Genomic DNA, 26,574 nt, shown 5'->3' on the forward strand with positions numbered 1-26,574 from the left:
TCGTGCATGAACCACATGTTGTGCCGTACTTGTAAAGGCACATGTTCTAGCAGCACAGGTAGAGTATCCCGTATGAAATCATGATAACGTGCTCCCATTGAGCGTATGTGGAAGAACATGGGGCCCAATCAAGACATCACCAACAATGCCTGCCCAAACGTTCACAGAAAATCTGTGTTGATGACGTGATTGCACAATTGCGTGCGGATTCTCGTCAGCCCACACATGTTGATTGTGAAAATTTACAATTTGATCACGTTGGAATGATGCCTCATCTGTAAAAAGAACATTTGCTCTGAAATGGGGATTGACACATTGTTGGATGAACCATTCGCAGAAGTGTACCTGTGGAGGACTATCAGCTGCTGACAGTGCCTGCACACGCTGTACATGGTACGGGAACAACTGGTTCTCCCACGCTATCTTGTACAGCAGCAACTTCTCTGACGCTGACATTAGGGTTATCGTCAACTGCACGAAGTATTGCCTCTTTCATTACAGGTGCCCTCGTCGTTCTAGGTCTGCACCAGTCGCGAGTCACAGGCTGGAATATTCCGTGCTCCCTAAGACGCCGATCTATTGCTTCGAACGTCTTCCTGTCGGGACACCTTCGTTCTGGAAATCTATCTCGATACAAACGTACCGCGCCACGGCTATTGCCCCGTGCTAATCCATACATCAAATGGGCATCTGCCAACTCTGCATTTGCAAACATTCCACTGACTGCAAAACCACGTTCGTGATGAACACTAACCTGTTGATGCTACATACTGATGTGCTTGATGCAAGTACTGTAGAGCAATGAGTCGCATGCCAACACAAGCACCGAAGTCAAAATTACCTTCCTTAAATTGGGCCAACTGGCGGTGAATCGAGGAAGTATAGTACATACTGACGAAACTAAAATTAGCTCTAACATGGAAATTAAGCATTTCCGGACTCATGCCCACATAACATCTTTTCTTTATTTGTGTGTGAGAAATGTTTCCTGAAAGTTTGGCCGTATCTTTTGTTAAACCCTGTATAATCATACAACACGTAGTTCAGGAGACATGTTGTCATAAACACTCAGATGAGCGAAAATGAAACTGCAGGGCGAAATTCGATAGAAAGATACATGACATACGCGCAAAAAACACAAAAAACCGCGTGAAATATGCTAAATGTCGGGTGATCAAAAAGTCAGTATAAATTTTAAAACTTAATAAACCACGGAATAATGTAGATAGAGAGGTAAAAATTGACACACATGCTTGGTATGACATGGGGTTTTATTAGAACAAAAAAAAAAAAAAAAAAACACCTGACATTGCGAGACGCGTGAAAGATCTCTTGCGCGCGTCGTTTGGTGATGATCGTGTGGTCAGCCGCCGCTTTCGTCATGTTTGGCCTCCCAGGTCCCCAGACCTCAGTCCGTGCGATTATTGGCTTTGGGGTTACCTGAAGTAGCAAGTGATCGACCGACATCTAGGGATGCTGAAAGACGACATCCGACGCCAATGCCTCACCATAGCTCCGGACATGCTTTACAGTGCTGTTCACAACATTATTCCTCGACTAAAGTTATTGTTGAGGAATGATGGTGAACATATTGAGCATTTCCAGTAAAGAACATCATCTTTGCTTTGTCTTACTTTGTTATGCTAATTATTGCTATTCTGATCAGATGAAGCGCCATCTGTCGGACATTTTTTGAACGTTTCTATTTTTTTGGTTCCAATAAAACCTCATGTCATTCCAAGCATGTGTGTCAATTTGTACCTCTCCATCTACATTATTCCGTGATTTATTCAGTTTTCAAATTTATACTGACATTTTGATCACCCGGTATATGCAAAATATACGTATTTGACATGGATGTACATGGGGAAAGCCATGGGTAAAAAGCTCATCTTAAGCCCCTCGAACGATTTAAACCAAATTTGGTACTCATATAAGCTACGGTCTGAAAGAAATAATGTTAGTGTAAGAATCACCATTCTGTTACTGGAGAAGGGGTGATATCGTGGAGAGAGAAGGGGGAGGAGGAGATGGACAGACAGAAAGAGGGAAGGAGGAGATGGACCCAGATAGGGGGATAAGAGGAAATGGAGGGATTGGGGGAGGATGAAAGGACAGAAAGAGGTGAGAGTAGGAAATGGACAGAGGAAGAAATGAGGAAAAGATGGACAGAGACATGGAGGAGGATGAGATGGGCAGAGAGAGGGATGAGGGGGACATGCACAGAGACAAGGGAGAGGGGATGTACAGGGAAAGGAAAGAGGAGAAGAAGGACAGAGAAGGAGGGAAGAGGAGATGAGCAGCGACAGGGAGGAAGAAGAGATGGACATTGTGAGGGGGGGAAAGAGCTGGACTGAGAGAGGGGGGAGGAGAAGATGGACAGAGGGAGGCCCAGGAGGAGGCGGACAAAGAGTGGTGGGGGGAGGAGACGCATACTGAGGGAGAGGAGAAGGAAGGAGATGGACAGAAAGAGGAGGAAGAAGGAGATGTACTAACAGAAGACTAGAATAAATAGAGACCCAGGAAACGTCGGGTACTCATCTAGTTTGGTATATAATAACCGTTACGCCGAGCAGTTGCCTAAGTAGCGGAAATGCCGAGAGTCCTCGTGTACTCGCTCTCCTTTCTATGCCTGTAGAATCTTCTTGTATCCTACAACAGAATCTAGTGACGGGTTTTCAGTTAAATGGGCAGCGGCGGAGACTCGTGAATCGACTCTTCGAGCGTACGGAGACGGCGAGGTCGGAGATGACGTTACAGGACCCGACGGCGAGTTTCAAGGTAGTATACGCTACTATGCGTATATCGCAAAGATTATATCGCCCCAGGTGATAATTTGCGAGTTAAGATAATGTTTGTCAGTAATTATATTTTACTAAAAAAAAGAGCGATTGCAAATAATAAAATAAACTAAGAGCTGCTGAAGAAGAACAAGTAAAAGTTTCCGGGTACAGTCTACTTTGTACCCTTCCTTCTAAAGTCATATCACTTTTACTGTACCTTCATGTCAAAGATGTGATACTAAAACGACTCTTTTATTTTCTACTATATTACAGATGTTCTTTAATATTACCGTTCTTTCTGAATACAGTTTAACGTTCCGTGTATTATCTAAGGTGCATTTCTGTGTTGTAATTCCGGTGCATTTTCGGACGGACGGAATGCGACAGTGCCTTTGGTGATGTAATTTGCCATTGTAGTCATTATTTTACTGGGAAACCTTATCATTAAATTTTGCTTATTTTCTTTAGTATTTTAGTTTTCTGTTTTGGAGTAGTCCGCCCCCGGTAGCTGAGTGGTTTGCCGGCACGGTAGCTCAGCGTGTTCGGTCAGAGGGTTAGCTGCCCTTTGTAACAAAAAGAACTGAGTTAATCGATGAACAACGAACTAAAGACGGAAGTCTTCCGACGTCCGCCCCGAGCAGATACAACGAAAAAAAGCGAACAAAATTAGATTAAAAAAAATAGTGGTCAGCGCGACAGAACGTCAATCCTAAGGGCCCGGGTTCGATTCCCGGCTGGGTCGAAGATTTTCTCAGGGACTGGGTGTTGTGTTGTCCTACTCATCATCATTTCATCCCCTTCGACATGCAAGTCGCCGAAGTGGCGTCAAATCGAAAGACTTGCACACGGCGAAAGGTCTAGCCGACGGGAGGCCCTAGTCACACGACATTTATATTTATAGACTGGAGATATTTATCTGAGCATAATGGAAGCTCTTGAAATTGTACATGTTACACTATTCTCCTGGTACTGTTATTCCATGACAGATGCAAGTACGGAAATTTGTGAGATAAACTGTACACTTTAACATTCTTGATCATATAATCGTGGTCCCCAAAACTGTTGTTGCACTTAATTCTATGAAAAGTACGATTTTTTCAAGACTATATTTGTAATAAGAGTTCATTCTCAGAAGCTAGTTTTTAATATTTGACGTTCTAATGCACATCAGACTTAGAAATCCCAGTCAACTGCTCGAATGATTTACAGGGTGTTTCAAAAATGACCGGTGTATTTGAAACGGCAATACAAACTAAACGACCAGCGATAGAAATACACCGTTTGTTGCAATATGCTTGGGACAACGGTACATTTTCAGGCAGACAAACTTTCGAAATTACAGTAGTTACAATTGTCAACAACAGATGGTGCTGCGGTCTGGGAAACTCTATAGTACGATATTTTCCACATATCCACCATGCGTAGCAATAATATGGCGTATTCTCTGAATGAAATTACCCGAAACCTTTGACAACGTGTCTGGCGGAATGGCTTCACATGCAGATGAGATGTACTGCTTCAGCTGTTCAATTGTTTCTGGATTCTGGCGGTACACCTGGTCTTTCAAGTGGCCCCACAGAAAGAAGTCACACGGGTTCATGTCTGGCGAATAGGGAGGCCAATCCACGCCGCCTCCTGTATGTTTCGGATAGCCCAAAGCAATCACACGATCATCGAAATATTCATTCAGGAAATTAAAGACGTCGGCCGTGCGATGTGGCCGGGCACCATCTTGCATAAACCACGAGGTGTTCGCAGTGTCGTCTAAGGCAGTTTGTACCGCCACAAATTCACGAAGAATGTCCAGATAGCGTGATGCAGTACTCGTTTCGGATCTGAAAAATGGGCCAATGATTCCTTTGGAAGAAATGGCGGCCCAGACCAGTACTTTTTGAGGATGCAGGGACGATGGGACTGCAACATGGGGCTTTTCGGTCCCCCATATGCCCCATTTCTGTTGATTGACGAAGCTGTCCAGGTAAAAATAAGATTCGTCAGTAAACCAAATGCTGCCCACATGCATATCGCCGTCATCAATCCTGTGCACTATATCGTTAGCGAATGTCTCTCGTGCAGCAATGGTAACGGCGCTGAGGGGTTGCCGCGTTTGAATTTTGTATGGATAGAGGTGTAAACTCTGGCGCATGAGACGATACGTGGACGGTGGCGTCATTTGGACCGCAGCTGCAACATGGCGAACGGAAACCCGAGGCCGCTGTTGGATCACCTGCTGCACTAGCTGCACGTTGCCCTCTGTGGTTGCCGTACGCGGTCGCCCTACCTTTCCAGCACGTTCATCCGTCACGTTCCCAGTCCGTTGAAATTTTTCAAACAGATCCTTTATTGTATCGCTTTTCGGTCCTTTGGTTACATTAAACCTCCGTTGAAAACTTCGTCTTGTTGCAACAACACTGTGTTCTAGGCGGTGGAATTCCAACACCAGATAAATCCTCTGTTCTAAGGAATAAACCATGTTGTCCACAGCACACTTGCACGTTGTCTACAGCACACGCTTACAGCAGAAAGACGACGTACAGAATGGCGCACCCACAGACTGCGTTGTCTTCCATATCTTTCACATCACTTGCAGCGCCATCTGTTGTTGAAAATTGTAACTACCGTAATTTCGAAAGTTTGTCCGCCTGAAAATGTACTGTTGTCCCAAGCATATTGCAACAAACGGTGTATTTCTATCGTTGCTCGTTTAGTTTTTATTGCCGTTTCAAATATACTGGTCATTTTTGAAACACCCTGTAGTTTCAAGATACGGTGTTGTCCATTTTGCAAATACTTGCTAAGAGGGCAACATCTGACAAAAAGCTACACACTGATATTGTAACACAACATGAATATAGAGAAGCTGGAATATATCCATTAAACCCATTTGGCAACTTATCTGAATCTACACTACTGACCATTAAAATTGCTACACCAAGAAGAAATGCAGATGATAAACGGGTATTCATTGGGCAAATATATTATACTACAACTGACATGTGACTGCATTTTTACGCAGTTTGGGTGCATAGATTCTGAGAAATCAGTACCCAGAACAACCACCTCTGGCTGTAGTAACAGCCTTGATACGCCTGGGCATTGAGTCAAACAGAGCTTGGATGGCGTGTACAGGTACAGCTGCCCATGCAGCTTCAACACGGTACCACAATTCATCAGCTTTTGGCATGAGGCTCGAAAGAAAGATTTGCATATGCTACAGCTTATGAGTACTTGCCCAGATGCAGAAGCCACAAAAGGTACTCTCACTGTTGCTAGGAGACACCTTTGGTGTCTATCAGAAACAATCAGAGGATTCGCTTTTTTTTGGACGAACGTATTACTCAGGCCGTTAAGTAAAATATAACTAAAAATGAAGAATTGTTAAGTAAAATATAACTAAAAATGTAGAAATCAAACCTGTTAAGAATAAGGTAAGGAAACTATTAGCAGGTAAAAACCTAATTTTTGAAGGAAAAGCCCTGACTATTTCGTTACTAATAAAACAAAGGCGTTCTCTGAATTCTGGGGGTCCATGACGTGACAGAATACTGCAGTGATTCTCTAAGAAGCCATGTGAACGCTCTTAAAGTGGTCAATGATACTGCAGGAAGACGACTTGCTCTGATAAAAAAGTCGGGGACAAACAACAAAAACAATTCTTGCTGAACGTAGCCGAGCATCAAAGAAAATTTGTCACGAAGTAAGCAAAAGAAGGGAGTACATCATTCAAAGTTCATCAATACAACACATGTTTTGTCTATCACACTACCTATTAATCTCAGTGTCTAGTTTTAATATTATTTTAAGTTTGTGATTTTTAATTTTCCCAATAAAAATAATTAACATTGAAAAATCAAATTTTTATTGCTTTTCAGAACTAATAAAAGTGTGCAACACCTACATCCAGTCTTCTTGAAAACTGGAATATGTATCTCCTAGATCACTGGGAGTCGGGATGTAAACAAAACCTGCAATTAATTTACATTTCATTTTTTGCCTTACAAAATAAAACATCTTCCTGAGCAGCTTGAACAATCAATTTCAACAACTATAACTCTTCATATAATTGGTAGTTTTGGAAACAAACAAACCATTTTGGAAACAACTCAACATCTTAATATATGTTGCACAGTTACACTCAATATCTTATGGCATAATTTTTTGGTGTATCTAAGTACTTAAAATGAAAATACAGCCTGTACAAAAACGAACATTGAGTGTAACATGTGATGTTCATCCACTGTCATCTAGTAGACACCCTTTCAAGGAATTAGGCGTTTTAACTGCTCCCTTACAATCTATATATTTGTTAACGAAATTCCTCTTATATATCTCTTTCACCCCATTCTATCGTCTTATGTCTCTGCTCGATGAGAATAACTCACAAGCTGCAAGAATATAACGCGAAAATTCCCAACTAACAATGGGACTGACATTCACAAAAGAAAAGTATGTTTACTTTCATATACATAGTCACTATTATTATTATTATTATCATTATTATTATCATTCTTGATTGTTATAATTATTTTTATTGTTACAATTATCATTGTACTACTGTTATAATCTCAATTTTTTGTTTAACATCAATACTGCATAATACGTTAAATGTCCTTAATGTTATTTAGAAACTGTAACTCGTTCAATCTGAGTATGCCTGGTTAGGTGTAATAGAGGGCCTGAAGGCCCTAATCTTGCCAGGTAAAATAAATGCATAAATAAATAAATAAATAAATAAATAATCACTATTCTTCCCAAATTTCGATTGATTATTTTCACCCAAAGTTACAACATTCAAACCAAGAGAGGACTTATTTTTTATTACTAAAACTTATAGTGGTTCAGAAATGAGTTCAATATGTAACGCCATGCGTCATTAATCATTTGTCTTAGAACATAAATTGTTTCATAGACCGCAAAGCACATTTTAAATGTAGTCTGAAGCATCACTTCTGAACAACTCGTTATTTTCCATAGAAGAATAAAAGAGTAACATGTCACTATTACCACATTGCGCCATTTAGTAGCCTGTAAAGAGTAAGTATTTGGCCACACTCACAGCCAAATAATTCTGTGTAGTATGTAAACTAAGTCATTCCATACCATTACGATAGAAAAATGTGACAAAGACCTGGTCAATATATAACTAATCAACAATCTAGGTAGTGGAATGAGTGAGCTCGGGCTATGGCTCCGGACTATGAGAAACGTCAGATGTGGCATAAATTCAAGGAAATAGTATCTGTGGCAGTTGAGAGATTTATAATGAATAAATTAATAAAAGACGGCACACGAAAGAGATCAGGACGCTGTTGCAGAAGCAACGAAAAAAGTATGCCAAATTTAAAAGAAAACAAAACCACCAAGAACATGTGGTGCTTTACTGGAGCTCGAAACCTAGCACGGACTCTAATGCGAGATGCTTTTAACAGCTTCGAAAATGAAACTGTCTCGAAATCTGACAAAATCCAAAGAGAGACCGGTCGTTAGTGAAGTACACCAGTGGAAAGATACAATCAATACTGTCGGTGCACAATACCAATGATGACTACCGATGACAGCGTCACTAAAGCGAAGTTATTGAACTTAGTTTTCCGGAATTCCTTCACCGAAGATGGCGAAGTAAATAATTCGGAATTCGAATGAAGTATAGTTGCCAACACGATTGATTCAGGAGTAGACATTGTCCGTGTAGTGAATTAGCTTAAATCACTTAATAAAGACAAGTCTTTCGATGCAGATAGTATACCAATTATGTTCTTTACAGAGTATGCTGATACAGTAGTCCCATACTTACCCGTATACAATCGCCCTCTCGACAAAAGATCCGTACCAAAGGGCTGGAAAGTGGCTGAAATCACACAAATACTTAAGAAACGAAGTAGGAGTACTTCGACGAGTTGCAGACCACTATCACTGACGTTAATTTGAAGCAGGATTGTAGAAACTGTCTACTGACACATAGCATGGCTTCAGAAAACATCGTTCTTGTGAAACACAACTACCTCTTTATTCGTAGGAAGTAATGAATGCTTTCGACAGGGAATCTCAAATTATTCCATATTTCTAGATTTTCAAAGGGCTTTTGACATCGTTCCTCTCAAGAGACTTCTAATGAAATTGCGTGCCTATGGAGTATCGCTTCAGTTGTGCAACCGGAATCATGATTTCCTGTCAGAAAGGCGACAGTACGTAGTAATCGACGGAAAACCATCGGTGAAAACAAAAGTGAGATCGGTGTTCCACAAGGAAGTGGGCTCTCTGTTCTTCCTAACCTATGTTGTTGTTGTTGTTGTCTTCAGTCCTGAGACTGGTTTGATGCAGCTCTCCATGCTGCTCTATCCTGTGCAAGCTTCTTCATCTCCCAGTACCTACTGCAACCTACATCCTTCTGAATCTGCTTAGTGTATTCATCTCTTGGTCTCCCTCTACGATTTTTAGCCTCCACGCTGCCCTCCAATGCTAAATTTGTGATCCCTTGATGCCTCGATACATGTCCTACCAACCGATCCCTTCTTCTGGTCAAGTTGTGCCACAAACTTCTCTTCTCCCCAATCCTATTCAATACCTCCTCATTAGTTACATGATCTATCCACCTTATCTTCAGCATTCTTCTGTTGCACCACATTTCGAAAGCTTCTATTCTTTTCTTGTCCAAACTATTTATCGTTCGTGTTTCACTTCCATACATGGCTACACTCCAAACAAATACTTTCAGAAACGACTTCCTGATACATAAAGCTATATTCGATGTTAACAAATTTCTCTTCTTCAGAAACGCTTTCCTTGCCATTGCCAGTCTACATTTTATATCCTCTCTACTTCGACCATCATTAGTTATTTTACTTCCTAAATAGCAAAACTCCTTTACTACTTTAAGTATCTCATTTCCTAATCTAATTCCCTCAGCATCACCCGATTTAATTTGACTACATTCCATTATCCTCGTTTTGCTTTTGTTGATGTTCATCTTATATCCTCCTTTCAAGACACTGTCCATTCCGTTCAACTGCTCTTCCAAGTACTTTGCCGTCTCTGACAGAATTACAATGCCATCGGCGAACCTCAAAGTTTTTACTTCTTCTCCATGAATTTTAATACCTACTCCGAATTTTTCTTTTGTTTCCTTTACTGCTTGCTCAATATATAGATTGAATAACATCGGGGAGAGGCTACAACCCCGTCTCACTCCTTTCCCAACCACTGCTTCCCTTTCATGCCCCTCGACTCTTATGACTGCCATCTGGTTTCTGTACAAATTGTAAATAGCCTTTCGCTCCCTGTATTTTACCTCTGCCACCTTTAGAATTTGAAAGAGAGTATTCCAGTCAACATTGTCAAAAGCTTTCTCTAAGTCTACAAATGCTAGAAACGTAGGTTTGCCTTTTCTTAATCGTTCTTCTAAGATAAGTCGTAAGGTCAGTATTGCCTCACATGTTCCAACATTTCTACGGAATCCAAACTGATCCTCCCCGAGATTCGCATCTACCAGTTTTTCCATTCGTCTGTAAAGAATTCGCGTTAGTATTTTGCAGCTGTGACTTATTAAACTGATAGTTCGGTAATTTTCACATCTGTCAGCACCTGCTTTCTTTGGGAATTGAATTATTATATTCTTCTTGAAGTCTGTGGGTATTTCGCCTGTCTCATACATCTTGCTCACCATCTGGTAGAGCTTTGTCATGACTGGCTCTCCCAAGACCGTCAGTAGTTCTAATGGAATGTTGTCTACTCCGGGGGCCTTGTTTCGACTCAGGTCTTTCAGTGCTCTGTCAAACTCTTCACGCAGTATCGTATCTCCCATTTCATCTTCATCTACATCCTCTTCCATTTCCATTATATTGTCGTCAAGTACATCGCCCTTGTATAAACCTTGTATATACTCCTTCCACCTTTCTGCTTTCCCTTCTTTGCTTAGAACTGGGTTGCCATCTGAGCTCTTGATATTCATACACGTGGTTCTCTTATCTCCAAAGGTCTCTTTAATTTTCCTGTAGGCAGTATCTATCTTACCCCTAATGAGGTAAGCTTCTACATCCTTACATTTGTCCTCTAGCCATCCCTGCTTAGCCACTTTGCACTTCCTGTCGATAACATTTTTGAGACGTTTGTATTCCTTTTTGCCTGCTTCATTTACTGCATTTTTATATTTTCTCCTTTCATCAATTAAATTCAATATTTCTTCTGTTACCCAAGGATTTCCAGCAGCCCTCGTCTTTTTACCTACTTGATCCCCTGCTGCGTTCACTACTTCATCCCTCAGAGCTACACATTCTTGTTCTACTGTGTTTCTTTCCCCCATTCCTGTCAATTGTTACCTTATGCTCTCCTTGAAACTCTGTACAACCTCTGGTTCTTTCAGCTTATCCAGATCCCATGTGCTTAAATTCCCACCTTTTTGCAGTTTCTTCTGTTTTAACCTACAAGTCATAACCAATAGATTGTGGTCAGAGTCCACATCTGCCCCGGGAAATGTCCTACAATTTAAAACCTGATTCCTAAATCTCTGTCTTACCATTATATAATCTATCTGATACCTTTTAGTATCTCCAGGATTCTTCCATGTATACAACCTTCTTTTATGATTCTTGAACCAAGTGTTAGCTATGTTTAAGTTATGCTCTGTGCAAAATTCTACCCGACGGCTTCCTCTTTCATTTCTTAGTCCCAATCCATGATCACCTACTATGTTTCCTTCTCTCCCTTTTCCTACTGACGAATTCCAGTCACCCATGACTATTAAATTTTCGTCTCCCTTCACTACTTGAATAATTTCTTTTATTCTTAACCTATGTAAACGGTATAAGAGACAATCTGAGAATTTCTCTTAGATTTTTTACAGATGATGCTGCCATTTACCGTACAGTGAAATCATCTGAAGATTAAAACCGATTGCAAAAATCTGTATGATGGGAAAGTGGCAATTGTCTCTGAATAAGGAAAAATATAAGGTCATCCACATGCGTACTAAAAGAAATCCGTTAAATTCCGGTTACACGATAAATTACACAAATTTAAAGGCTGTCAATTCAATTAAATAGCAATGAATTGCAGTTAGGAACAACTTAAGTTGGATTGATCACATAGATTATGTTGTGGGAAGGCAAACCAAAGAACATTTCGAAGATTCCGCAGGTCTGCTGATGAGACCGCCTACACTACATTTGTTTGTCCTCTGCTGGAGTACTGTTGTACTTTATGGGATCCTTGCCAGATAGGGTGACAGAGGACATCGAATAAGTCCAGAGAAGGGCAGTTCGTTTTGTGTTACCGCGAAATAGAGGGGAGAGTGTCACGGATACGGTAAACGGGTTGGGGTGACTTTCATTAAAACAAAGGCGTTTTTCGTTGCGGAGAGATATTTTTTGAAATATCAGTGACCTACTTTTTCTACTGAATGTGAAAATATTTTACTGTCGCCAACCTACTTGGGAGAAATGATCATTATAATAAAATAAGAGCAATCAGAGCTTGTACAGAAAGATTTAAGTGTTCATTTCTTCCACGCGCTGTTAGAGTGTGGAACGACAGAGAAAGAGTCTGAGCCGGTCAGAGTGGCCGAGCGGTTCTAGGCGCTACAGTCTGGAACCGCGAGACCGCTACGGTCGCAGGTTAGAATCCTGCCTCGGGCATGGATGTGTATGATGTCCTTAGGTTAGTTAGGTTTAAGTAGTTCTAAGTTCTAGGGAACTTATGACCTCAGCAGTTGAGTCCTATAGTGCTCAGAGCCATTTGAAAGAGTCTGAAGGTGGTTCGGAGAATCATCCGCCAGGCACTTAAATGTGAATAACGGAGTGCTCATGTAAATGTAAACTACTTCTGTGCAGTGAGATACATGATGTCCATCTACAACTTTTTTTTGGTTAGGGTTTGCAATTCATTGTTAAAGGAAGAAAGTTAAGAACAATATAACAGATGCTAAAGGAATCAGATTCTTTGAAAAACAAAAGATGAAAATTATTCAAGTGTATGCAACAACGAGCTCACATTCTGCTGCGGTATGCGAACAGTTATGGAAACTAATAAATGGTAGCAAATATCGCTACCAGATGATAATATGCCATTTTAATTTGACAGCAGAACAAAAAGAAAAGAATATTTCAAAACAATAATGGTACGAAGAAGATATAACACTTAAAAAATGAGAGCAGCGGCGTTTGCATAGAACTGTCAGTGCTAACAGACCAGCAACACTGCGTGAAATAACAGCAGAAATCAATGTAGAACGTATGGCGAACGTATCCGTTAGGACTGTGCGGCGAAATTTGGTGTTAATGGGCAGCAGACAACCAAGGCGAGTGCCTTTGATAACAGTACGACATCGCCTGCAGCTCCTCTTCTAGGCTCGTGACCGTAATAGTTGGACCCTAGACGACTATAAATCGTGACCTGGTCAAATGAGCCCCGATCTCAGTTGGTAAGAGGTGATGGGAGGGTTCTAGTGAGGCGCAGACCCCACAAAGCCATGGATCAAAAGTTGTCAATATGGTACTGTGCAAGCTGGTGGTCACTTCATAACGCTGTGAGCTGTTTTTACATGGAATGGACTAGGTCATCTGGTCCATCTGTACCAGTCATTGACTGGAAATGGTTATGTTCGTCTAGTTAAAGACCATTTGCAGCCATTGATGGACTTGATGTTCCCAAACAGGGAAAGAATTTTCATGGATGGCAGTGCGCCATGTCGTTGGGCCACAGTTATTCATGATTGGTTTCACGAACATTCTGGATAATTCGAGCGAATGATTTGGTCACCCAGATCGCGTGACGTGAATCTCATCGTACATTTATGGGGAATAATTGAGAGGTCAGTTGGAGCACAAAATCCTGCACCGACAGCACTTCTCGCAGTTACAGACGGCTATAGGGACAGCATGGCTCAATATTTCTGCAGGGGACTTCCAGCGATTTGTATAGCCCGTCACGACGAGTTGCTGCACTTTTCCGGGCAAAAGGAGGTCCGACACGATATTAGGAGGTATCCCATGACTTTCGTTACCTCAGGGTATGGTGGGAGTGAGAGAAACCAATGGTAACTGCAGGGCTACAATAAAGAGTGAGTAAATTTGAAGCTGAAGATTACGCACTGGAGAGCTCAGAAGGAGGCAGTAGTGCGGTAGAGGCCGGTGTAGCCGCAGAGGCGCGCCCGCAGCGCCGGCAGCAGCAGCGCCGCCGCCGACAGGTTCTCCAGGAAGTTGGAGCACTCGCACAGCAGCAGGTACATCTTGTCGCCGCTCGACAGCGACTTGTGCAGCGTTATTCTGCGCAGGCCCACCGACTTGGGCAGGTACCGGTACAGCATCCTGGCACCTGCGCAGCCAAACACCATACCAGAGTACAATTTATCCTCATATCCTTGTAAGTGATTGGTTGGGTTGGGTTGTTTGGGGAAGGAGACCAGACAGCGAGGTCATCGGTCTCATCGGATTAGGGAAGGACGGGGAAGGAAGTCGGCCGTGCCTTTTCAAAGGAATCATCCAGGCATTTAACTGGAAATCACGGAAAACCTAAATCAGGATGGCCAGTGACCCTTGTAGGTGAATACCTGACTCATTCTCAAGCGTCGAGTCAACAACATGTTTGTAGAAACGTAGATTATGTGTGTAAACATCTACTAAGTATTGATCTGACCCATCCTCTTCTGTTCTAATGTTTCCAGTTTCTATCTGTCATTCCAAATCCTTGAAACTATGAACTCCGTCTTGTTCGCCACACCTGCTTATCCTACACTACTAGAATTATTTACCAGCTCCTCAATTTCCCCTCCATACTTATCAACCCATGCATATTTGACTCGGCGTGGCCGAGCGGTCCTAGGCGCTTCAGTCTGGAACCACGCGACCGCTACTGTCGCAGGTTCGAATCCTGCCTCGGGCATGGATGTGTGTGATGTCCTTAGGTTAGTTAGGTTTAATTAGTTCTACGTTCTAGGGGACTGATGGCCTCAGATGTTAAGCCCCATAGTGCTCAGAGCCGTTTAAACCATAAATGACTCCGTAGACCCTTCGCTTCTCCCACAATTATCAATTCTTCAATTCTGTCACGTTCCGAGCCTGTACCAACGCATCCCACTCACACCACACCTACGCACAGTATGTAGTCTCTCCCAATGCAACTACAATAGTCTCCCTCTCACACACAATGAAATACTCTCCGACATTTATCTTCCATATTTTAATAGTCGGTTGACCTAATTGAGAAGGAGTCTTGACCCGACTATGTTGTTATAATTCCCTTATTATGAAAGGTAAGGTTTCGAATAGGTACTGAAATGACGAACACTATGAATATTTTACAACTTCTAATTTTATTTAGAAAGTAGTATCAACTCCTGATATACATGCTCTAAAGGAACTGTACCCACGAAAAGACCAAGTATTTACACAGAGACGGCGACCAATTAGCACCGTTCCGTCTATTTAAAATAGAACTGTCAGTACTGAGTCCACACCCACGACACGACACACAGAAATTCCTAGTTAAACGACTATGATTCCACCAGCTGCTCTGCAACTACTGCAGATAACTCTGCTTTGCCCTGCATGTCTACTCTCTTCTGCTGCCCTTACGATTCTACCATCAACTTCCTACTCTGATTGAAATAGACCCCTCGGCGGGTCCTGTTGTCGAGTTTTATTCAATTTTCCCCTTCACCCCTGCCAGCCCCTGATATAGCGTGTTGTCGAAGGGCCCACACCATCTCATTGGTTCTAACTGTGCACTATTCTTCGGAGACTGAGTGGAGGGAGTGAGGCGCCTGTCGTTAAATCATGTCTTAGGCCTACTATAGGCTCTGTCAAAGACTGTCTCCCTTTATCCCTACCTTACCTTTGCTCCTCGTCTGCAATTGTATCATTTGTCTTTACAACTTATAGTGTTATCGCTATGCTCGACCGTTGCCACCCTGGGACCTCTGGTCAGTATTTCCACCAATGCCTTTAGGAGCCTCTGACATTTTATATAATGGCTCAAATGGCTCTGAGCACTATGGGACTTAACTTCTGAGGTCATCAGTCCACTAGAACTTAGAACTATTTAAACCTAACTAACCTAAGGATATCACACACGGCTGTTCCCGGCGGAGGTTCGAGTCCTTCTTCGGGCATGGGTGTATGTGTTTCTCCTTAGGATGATTTAGGTTAAGTAGTGTGTAAGCTTAGGGACTGATGACCTTAGCAGTTAAGTCCCATAATATTTCACACACATTTGAACATCAAACACATCCATGCGCGAGGCAGTATTCGAACCTGCGACCGTAGCGGTCGTGCAGTTCCACTTGTAGCGCCTAGAACCGCTCGGCCACTCCGGCCGGACGACATTTTATATAGTCTCCTCCAAGAACTGTTCTCGCACCTAGGCGACCAGTAGCTCTTGTCTCCTAACTCTCCCTTTGTCATGTTTTGAACTCACAAGACTTAGCCGTTTCCCGTGGGTACTATAACCCTTACCCCAAATTCTATGTCTCCTTTCAACCTGTCTCCCATTACACATCCCCAAATATGAATCCACAAATCGCGCTACTATCCTACTCCACACGGCAACACTTAACTATCCTACTACCTTATTCTCTGCCAGTGGAAGTTCTACCGCTTCTAGTGCAGTGAAATGGAGTGTTTCATTGCCATAAAAAAATTCCGTTAACAATTTTTAAAAAGATAACAGATTTTAACATTACCAGTGTACATGAGACCAGTGACCGCTTTATACAGAATCTTTAATATGAGCTGCATTGCACGTTAGTAGACTATTATATAAGCAAAAATTCATAACCACTGGCAGTAACACTGACGGCACAGAGTCATGTTAGAGACAAGCAAATCTGGACGTAGTGTTGGGGATTCGTTGGACGAGCCACCACGAACTGACTCTGTTGTTCTGATGAAGCAATTTGATGCAAAGTAAGTTAGTATTCCGTCATTCTCATACGAAGTAATTCAGAAGGTTCAAACAAATCAGTTATTTTAACATAATTATTCCATCGACTCCATATGCATCTGTACGATGCTTAAATCTTTGTTCAAATGGTTCTAAGCACTACGGGACTTAACAGCTGAGGTTTTCAGTCCCCTAGAGTTAGAACTACTTGAACCTGAGTAACCTAAGGACAACACACACATCCATGCCGTAGGCAGGCTTCGAACCTGCGACTGTAGCAGCAACGCGGTTCCGGACTGAAGCGCCTAAAACCGCTCGGTCACAGGGGTCGGCCGTAAATCTTTGTCGACGACATATATTCATTTTTCCCGTCTGAAAGAAGGATACGCCACGGCGCACACTCCGACGAAATCGCCCATGATATTTGTTCTGAACAATCGTGAAGAATGTGAAAAGCGACCTATTTATGAGCACTTTGCACCGGGAATAAAAAAGCGGCACAACATCAATAATGCCTTGTGTGTGACACTTGATAGCAGACCCGATAGCAGATGCCTAGATGAGTCGTCGAAATATTGTGCATGAAAAGGAGTTGACAAGGAAGAAAGGAGGGAAGGATTGGGTTTAACGTCCAGTCGGCGACTCGGTCGTTAATGACGGAACGCAAGCTCAGATATGGCAAGGATTCGGAAGGAAATAGCCATATACTGTTCTAAGTAACCATCCTGACATTCATCTTATTATATTTAGTGAAATCATAAAATATCTAAATCAGGACGGTTGGACTAGGATTAGAATCCTGCTCTTCCCAAATGTGACGGAGGTAGGTGGAGCAGTGGTAAGGCACAGAACTCGCATTCAGGAGGACCAAGATTGAAATCGCCGTCCACATATCCAGATTTAGGTTTGCAGTGGTTTCTGTAAAACGCTTAAAGCAAATGACGGGGTGGTTCCTCGGAAGAGGACCCGGCCGATTTCCTACCCTATACTTTCCCAATCAGAGCTTGTACTCTGTTACTAATGATGTAATTGTCGACGGGAAGTCAAGTCCTAATTTTCCTTTTTCGTGCAGGTCCAGTGCAGAGTCGGCTCTAGACGCTTTACGTGAGGCCTCCTCTTCCCCGCCCCCCTCCCCCCCGTAAAGAAAGAACTGTAAAAGGTAAAATTATGGTGATATGATCACTCATGTGCCAACGGGCTTGCCGCAGTGGTAACACCGGTCCCCATCAGACCACCGAAGTTAAGTGCTGTCGGGCTTGGCTAACACTTGGATGGGTGACCGTCCAGGTCCGCAGAGCGCTGTTGTCAAGCTGTGTGCACACAGTCCTTGAGAGGCCAGTTGGAGCTACTTGACAGCGGCTTTGGTCACGAAAACTGACAACGGTCGGGAGAGCGGTGTCCTGATCACATGGCTCTCATTATCCGCGTCCTGTGATGTCTAACGGCCAAGGGGGACACGGCGGTCGGTCGGCGCTCTTGGGCCTTCCAAAGCTTGTTCGGAGGAAGGGACTTTAGTCTGAGTCCGGTCGTTAAGGAGAGAGAGAGAGAGAGAGAGAGAGAGAGAGAGAGAGAGAGAGAGAGAGAGAGGAGTGAGTGTGAGTGAGAGAGAGAGAGAGAGAGAGAGAAAGAGAGAGAGAGAGAGCGAGAGAGAGATCAGGTTTCCTCGGGGTGAATGATTAATGATGTACTTTCGGATGTTCTGCCGAGTTGTTGTGTCCATTTTATGCACAACATTTTGACGACTGACTCAGCCTCCTTCTTCAGTTGCCTCGAGTTCTGCTGTTATGTGTAATCGCTGGCTGGACTGCATTCCTATTGTGAACTACTGTTAGCCTCGCGTCGTCTTTTACAGTTGAGTTCGATTCCTGACGTCTACTAAGCCCTTCGATGCTCTTTAGTTTTCCAGAGCCCGCACTGATATTCCTTGAAACGCACATTCTCTCAGCGTTTCCCCGCTGTGGCGAATGTGATGGCCGGCGATATCATAATAAATTGAGAGCTGGAACTCAAACCTTGTTTAAACTGAAACACCCGTCTCTGTTTATAGGACTTTCAGACATATTTTTGATGGATTTTTTAAATTACGTATTCCTGAACCTTGGCTTTGTACCACGACACTGGCCTCTTCTTATTTAATTTGTTATTAATTCATATTTGTAATGTTAAAGACAGTGTAGGTCTCTGAAACCTGTTTGTGCAATGCATTTGATGCTAATGTGGCATGTCTTACATGGGACAGACTATGAAACAGTTGAGGAGAGTTGCAGTTATCATCATTGACAAACACGCGACTAGAACAGCCTAGCAAATCAGCTGATGCTGAGCAGTGTCTCGGATATATTAATGAAATGAAATACAATGAGACTAATATAGTTGTGCAAACGTCAAGTTTCTAGGACAGTATAATTATGAAACCTGTCGAAATAAAGTTGTCAGAAAACCTGATAAATGGGGATGAAGGTTATTTTGAAAAAAAGCCTAGAGTCCGTCATTCAGTTTGTTAAGACCTGGCCTGCCATCTCAGCTACCACAATTGAGAGAATTGGCATTTCACGGAATATCAATGTAGTCTCTGAAAAAAAAAGAACATCAGAAGGCGTAATGGGAGTCGGAAATCGAACTGAGCTATAAATAGCGGTGCCAGAGTAACGGCATTCCGCAGTGTGGTTGGAGTCCAGGCAAGGAGTTCAGAAAACGGCAGAACTCTCAGAATCTGAAGAAGACGCCTGGGTTGGGCAGATATTGTGCATAAAATAGAAACAATAACTCGGCAGAACACCTGTAAGCACATAATAAAAAATTATGGTGCTCTGAAGTGTAATATAGAGAATTATGATGCAACAGAAGTTGGTTTAGAAACAACACCGAGATCCGCCTGCATAGGAAAAGAAATTAACAACAACAGGAAATTCAAGAAATAGCAATAGTAAACATTGGCTAACGGTTGGATACTGCATGAAAGTATACTGGTTGCAATCCTGCCAAAGTTATTTCCTCTTCTACCAGTTGGTTGCAAAATCCAAGAGTTCAGTTCTGCTGGAAATACGATGAAAGTATTCTTAGGTTCTTTTACAGGTTGTATCCTTACATAACGTGGCGTAAGGTGGAGTTTTTAGTCCTAGGAAAAGAAACTACCTCGAATGTGACTGAACCGGTAAACTGCGATAGTAAAGACCAGCCCTCTGTCCACTCATCAATTGGTGCCAGTAAAAATAATAATGATAATCATATAATTATTACAGGAGTTTAACAGGTCCTGAAACATCAACTAAATGGAAGAAATACCAACATAGGGAAGAGAGACAATAGAAAGTTCTTTTAATGCACATACTACACTATAATTTTGTACACGGCATATTGGAAACACTTTCCTAGGATAGCCTCGGGGACCACACGTGACAGGTGCTCGCGTGGTGAAAAGAGTAATACTTTTGTATTGAGTAAGAACATAAGTGGACAGGAAAACAGGTTTGCAGAAATTTTCTAAATTTAGAGTTAAAATTTAGCTCCATCATATTTTTGCGCCTAATTCGTCTATACGGTAGACTTTCTTACTTGCAGAGTTAGTAATATTCAAGATGTTCTTCGACAACTCCAATGCTGAAAGCAAGTTATGACTGTCTTACAGTGCACTGCGACGTATAGGTCGCGTTTACTACCAGACACGGCATTGGAAGTGTAATTTACCTGTCCAGTAGAGCCAGTTTTTCTCGAACTTCTCGCCGTCGTCGCCTTCAAACACCTTGTAGACGGAGATGATGTAGCCGGTGGCGGCCGAGTTGGGCCTCTTGGAGTGGGTATCGAGCGGCGGGCGCGCGATCGTCGCCACTTCGTTGAAGAGATCGAGGGTGTGGGCCGCCGTGTAGCGCAGACTGCGCGGGTCGAACTTCCGCAGGGACGCCGCGCGCAGGTTCCGGAAGAAGTCCACCGGGTCCGTCTGGCTCTTGTTGATCACGTAGTACGAAATGAACGGGAACTCCGCTGCAACAGCCACGCTTCTATTGCACTACGTTCACCTACGAGTCAGCCGTGCGTGTGGTTCTTACAATAATTCACCCCAACCTCTGCGAGTACTTTTTCAGACTGCGCTGAACCCTTACACAGCAGCAAAGTTTATCTGGCCAGTTAGCTCATATATTCAGCTGAAAAATTCCTACAGGGCGTACCGTAATTAATAGCCAAAACTGCAATCTGGGCCCAATTAGGTTGCAACTTATTGTGCCGAAAAGCTTACGTTTCAGATACAAGGAGTATAGTCCGATTAGGGGCGAAATGGAAACCATTGTGAAACTCTGACGGAACTTTGTACAGAAGTGTTGGACAGTGTCTTTAGTGTGCCTGTCGGTCGCTTCAGAGCGCAAAGTAATCACGTAGAAAAGCCTAAAACAACAGTGTCTCCCGCCAAGTATGTGGATCTGGTGAAAGAGTTCGCCTGAAGCTCTGCAGCCCACATAGCTCAAACGTCATGCATTTCTTTCTTCAAGAATATTTGCAGCCGCATTCTGCAAGGGCAATAAAGACGCTCCTGCAGCGTTTTCGATGGTAAGCGTGTGATCACCCACAATATAGCCCTTAATGGGCTCCTTCAGTTGTTCATCTCTGCTCACATGAACCGTTGGCTACTAAGACATTTTGGTACAGACAAGGAAAAGAAGATCAGCGTAGAGAATTGGCAGAAAGTACAGGCGGCTGCTTTCTGTGATGAGGGCACAGGAGATGTTGTACAAGGCCACGATAAGTATCTAAGTCGGGGCGGTGACTATTTAGAGAGGTAGCTGGAAGGTGTGGCAAACTGTTGCAAATAAAAAATTTTTGATTCTCACCGTGGTTTTCATTTCGCGACCGATCGGACCTTGGTTTCCGAACATTTTCTAAGTGTCCTGTCAATAAAACTCAGTCTTTGGTTCTTTGGTTTGCCTTTCCCACAACATTTTCTATGTATTCTTTCCAATTTAAGTTGTTCGAAATAGTAATACCTAGGTATTTAGCTGAATTTACGGTCTTTATATTTGACTGATTTATTGTGTAACCGAGTTTTAACGGATGCCTTGTAGCACTTGCGTGGATGACCTCACACAAATCCAGATTTGCGCAATAAAATCTAAAAAAGGACGACTGACTGCTGCACTCTATAATTTATAAGTCACATTCGCAATAATCTCGCAGACGGTTCGTTTGAAAACCCATGTTTATTATGATATACCCTATAACAGAACAGGATGAAGTAGAATTGATTTTTTAATGTCACATGACGTGTCACACACAACCATTTGACTGAAAGGTTGGTTGCTCATCAATGAATACATATCTATGCCTACTCAAGTATTCGTAAAAACAGCGTTAAGATATGTTAAAAGAAAATCAAAACACGCACACACACACACACACACACACACACACACACACACAGAGATTACAACGTAAAAATCAAAAAATGTGTTACATGTCTTCCTCTTCCCTTTTTAAGTATTTTTCAGCGTTTTTCAGTAGTTTATAAATATGGATGTATATAAAAAGAACTCGTTCATCTATTAAAATATAAGACACACATACACAGAGATTAAAACGTACAAATTTTGAATGTCTGCTACTTGTGTTCCTCCTTTAGAAATTCTTTCACACTTAATAACATTGGATTTTTAAGTACTTCTCAGTATTAGGTTCTGTAGTTTTTACCATGTAGTCTTTGAAATTGGACCGTATTTCATTCTACATCTACGTCTACATCTACATATACATGGATACTCTGTAAATCACACTTAAATGCCTGGCAGAGGGTTCATCGAATCACCTTCACAATAATTCTCCATTATTCCAATCTCGAACAGCACGCGGAAGAAAACGAACATTTATATATTTCCGTGCGAGCTCTGATTTCCCTTATTTTGTCATGACGATCGTTTCTCCCTATGTAGATCGGCGTCAACCAAATATTTTCGCATTCGGAGGAGAAAGCTGGTGACTGAAATTTCGTGAGAAGATTCCGCCGCAACGAAAAAGGCCTTTGTTTTAATGATACCCACCCCAAATCCTGTATCATGTCAGTGCACTCCCTCCCCTATTGCGCGATAATACAAACCTTGCTGCTCTTCTTTGAACTTTCTCGATGTACTCCTTTAACCCCATCTGGTAACGATCCTACACCAAGCAGCAGTACTCTAAAAGATGACGGACAAGCGTAATGTAGGCGGTCCCTTAGTAGATCTGTTACATTTTCTAAATGTCCTGCCAAAAACCTCAGTCTTTGGTTCTTTGGTTTGCCTTCCTCACGACATTTTCTATGTATTCTTTGCAATTTAAGTTGTTCGTAACAGTAACACCTAGGTATTTAGCTGAATTTAAGGTCTTTATATTTGACTGATTTATTGTGTAACCGAGGTTTAACGGATTTCTTCTAGCACTCGTGTGGATGGCCTCACACTTTTCGTTATTTAGGGTTCAAATCAAATGGCTCTGAGCACTACGGGACTTAACATTTGAGGTCATCAGGCCCCTAGAACTTAGAATTACTGAAACCTAACTAACCTAAGGACATCACACACATCTATGCCCGAGGCAGGATTCGAACCTGCGATCGTAGCGGTCGCGCGTTCCAGACTGAAGCGCCTAGAACGACTCGGCCACACCGGCCGGATATTTAGGGTTAATTGCCAATTTTCGCACCATACAGATTTCAGTTTTCTAAATCGTTTTGCAATTTGTTTTGATCTTCTGATACCTTTACCAGATGATAAAAGACTGCATGATGAGCAAACAACCTAAGACAGCTGTTCAGATTGTCTCCTAAATCTGTGATATAGATAAGAAACAGCAAGGGGTCTATAACACTACCTTGCGCAACGCCAGAAATCACAAATGTTTTACTCGATGGCTTTCCGTCAATTACTACCACTCTGACAGGAAATCGCGAATCCAGTGACATAACTGAGACGATATTCCATAAGCACGCAATATCACTACAAGCCACTTGTGTGGTACTGTGTCAAAAGCCTTCTGGAAGTCTAGAAATACGGAATCAATTTGAAATCCTTTGTCAATATCAGTCAACACTTCGTGTGTGTAAAGAGCTAGTTGTGTTTCACAAGAACGATGTTTTCGAAATCCTTGTTGACTGTGTGTCAATGGACCGTTCTCTTCGAGGTAATTCATAATGTTCGAGCACAATATACGCTAAAAAATCCTGCTGCATTCGACATTAATGATATGGGCCTGTGATTTAGTGGATTACTCTTACCACCTTTCTTGAATATTGGCGTGACCTGTGCAACTTTCCAGTCTTTGGGTATGGATCTTTCGTTGACCGAGCGGTTGTATACGATCGTTAAGTATGGAGCTATTGCATGAGCGTACTGTGAAAGGAACGTAATTGGTATACAGTCTGGACCGGAAAACTTGCTTTTATTAAGTGATTTAAGTTGCTTCACTACTCCGAGGATATCTACTTCTAAGATACTCATGTTGACAGATGTTCTTGATTCGAATTCTGGAATATTTACTTCGTCTCTTTTGGTGAAGCAATTTTGGAAGGCAGTGTTTAGTAACTCTGCAGCACTGTCTTCGATAGTATCTCCATTACTATTAGGCAGAGAAGACATTGATTGTGTCTTGCCGCCAGCATGATTTACATACGACCAGAATCTTTCTGGATTGTACGCCAGGTTTCGAGACAAAGTTTCATTGTGGAAACTATTATAAGCATCTCGCATTGATGTACACGATAAATTTCCAGCTTCTGTAAAAGATCGCGTATCTTGGTGATTTTGCATTCGTTAAATTTAGCATGTTTTTTCGTTGTTTCTGCGACAGTGTTCTGACACGTTTTGTGTGCCAAGGAGGATCAGCTCCGTCGTTTGTTAATTTATTTGGTATAAATCTCTCAATTGCTGTCGATACTATTTCTTTGAACTCAAGCCACACCTTGTCTACACCTATATTGTTAATTTCGAAGGAATGTGAAAAGTGAATTTTTATCTACTTTTTTGAATAGGTATATTTTTCGTTTATTGTTGGAGGGATTGAGGGTTACAATATTCAATCTCCCTACGATAACCTTGTGTTCAGTAATCCATGTATCCGTTTTGATGCTCGTTATTGTTAAGTTTATAGATGTAGATGTAGAATTATTTCTGAGTTAATCTTACATGAGATGTCGTTTAAGTAATACAGGAAGAGTAACGAGTCTAGTATGGATCCACGATGTACACCTGTTTCTATCTTCTTTCAGCTAGAACAAGCTTGCTCACTTTTTTGTAGCTTTCTATTTTTGAAATAGGATGAAAACTAGCTTTAAGATATTCCATGCAAGCAATAAACAGTTGTTTTTTGAAGCGGAAGCTTATGGCTTACCGTATCAAATTCATTAATCAACGTCACAAAAGACACTAGATACCCACAACTTTTTATCAGGCATTTGCTTATTTTAGTGATTAGTTCGTTAGCTGGGCACACAGTGTTTCATCTCGTCCTAAATCCATACTGATTATTCCTAATGAATGTACGAGATTTGTTATACTTTTCTAATTGATTACACTCTGTTCACTCAGATATCTTCGAAATAATTGAACACATTGATACTGGGCGGAAAGTTTATCTCATCTTGTCTACCCCTTTTGTGGATAGGTCGAATTCGTGTCTATTTCAGACTGCTGGGACAATATCCCTCAACAAAAACAAATAATTTTACTTTCTCTGACATTTCACATGAGCTAAGTTTAAAGTTTGCACAACTCTATACATTCGCACACTCATAAAATGAATGTGGTGGAGCCTGAATACTCATCGTGATGTTGTGTGATGTCTGAGAAATGACTGTACACTATACGATTTGAGAATTGTCAGTTGCCAACATAAAATGAATAAATAAATAAATAAATCGTAACACGGAACGGAAACCCACAATTGTGAGTGTTCAGAAGACTGGTACACGACATTTCTCATTTCAGTGCAATATCGATATATATATCATTGCAGTCGAACAGTACGCTTATATTGTCTGGAAACGCGATATCGGATCTTCGAAGCTTCGCACGCAAACCGAGCTGCCGTAACAGTGACACGAAACATGCAAACGTGGGCTCGTGGAAGTCGTTAAGTCACGCAAACCAACTACTGTTTCACTATAGATATACTGTGTAGCTATGTCTCCTTCAATCGGTGATGTCCTGCAGCACCTGAGGTTCTATTCATTAGGAATGAATCATTCGTTGTAGTTTGAATGGATGCCAGTTCCCGAATACTTTATTTTTTAACACTTGGCAGCGTTTCGCATATTATGAATCCTACCGCTGCGTTAAAGGCGATGTCATTCTCAGGAGAACGAGGCAAAATTATTCGAGGCATATCCTTGAGTACTACGCAATGTGCTCAATAACATATACTATGATTTTTGTGCTGTTATTTACTCCGATCGTCTCTCTCTCTCTCTCTTGATAAAAACATAAAAATGCGCAACTGCATATCAAAGAGATTTTGCAGACCTTTTCTTGTTACCTTCTGCCTCGATATACTACATAAGAAAAAAGTTCCGTGGTCACACCACTCAATATGTGATGTCTTTCTTTCTTCATCAAGATTGCCAGCTTTACTAGTCCGTGGGATGTTATCACATGTAAAGGGGTAACGTCTTCATCACTGTGAAGCTCCTGTAAAAAAACTAATCGGTCGAACTGTGCAGATGTATGAAAATTTGTGGGGGTGACTAGGAAATTATCCTGCACAAAGGTGAAAGAAGTCCAGCGAAGTAATTAAATCATTCTTTGCATCTGGGCAACAAAACTGTTTCAGCTTGACGAACAGCTTTTTTTTTTTTTTTTTTTTTGACATTGTCGTGGTTCGTCACGGGCTGTACCTGGAGAATAAAGGACAAATTATTACCTCTTGTAACGTCATGAGGGAGTTCGAAAGCGTTTAAGGAACTGAT

The 26,574-nt window shown here is 41.9% G+C and overlaps 1 protein-coding gene across 3 annotated transcripts in view; it reads right to left on the bottom strand.

Annotated features, from left to right (window-relative positions):
* The window catches only part of LOC126298763 (uncharacterized), a 367,391-nt gene that overhangs the window by 14,252 nt on the left and 326,565 nt on the right, over positions 1 to 26,574 (bottom strand). For all 3 annotated transcript variants that reach the window (XM_049990213.1, XM_049990215.1, XM_049990214.1), the window contains 2 exons: positions 20,343 to 20,636; positions 13,868 to 14,090 (listed from right to left, as the gene is read on the bottom strand). In XM_049990213.1, coding sequence (XP_049846170.1) covers positions 13,876 to 14,090; positions 20,343 to 20,636 — 509 coding nt within the window. In that variant the 3' untranslated portion in view covers positions 13,868 to 13,875. The remainder of the gene's footprint in view (positions 1 to 13,867; positions 14,091 to 20,342; positions 20,637 to 26,574) is intronic.

This window comes from Schistocerca gregaria, chromosome X (assembly GCF_023897955.1).
Source record: "Schistocerca gregaria isolate iqSchGreg1 chromosome X, iqSchGreg1.2, whole genome shotgun sequence".
Taxonomy (NCBI): Eukaryota; Metazoa; Arthropoda; class Insecta; order Orthoptera; family Acrididae; genus Schistocerca; species Schistocerca gregaria.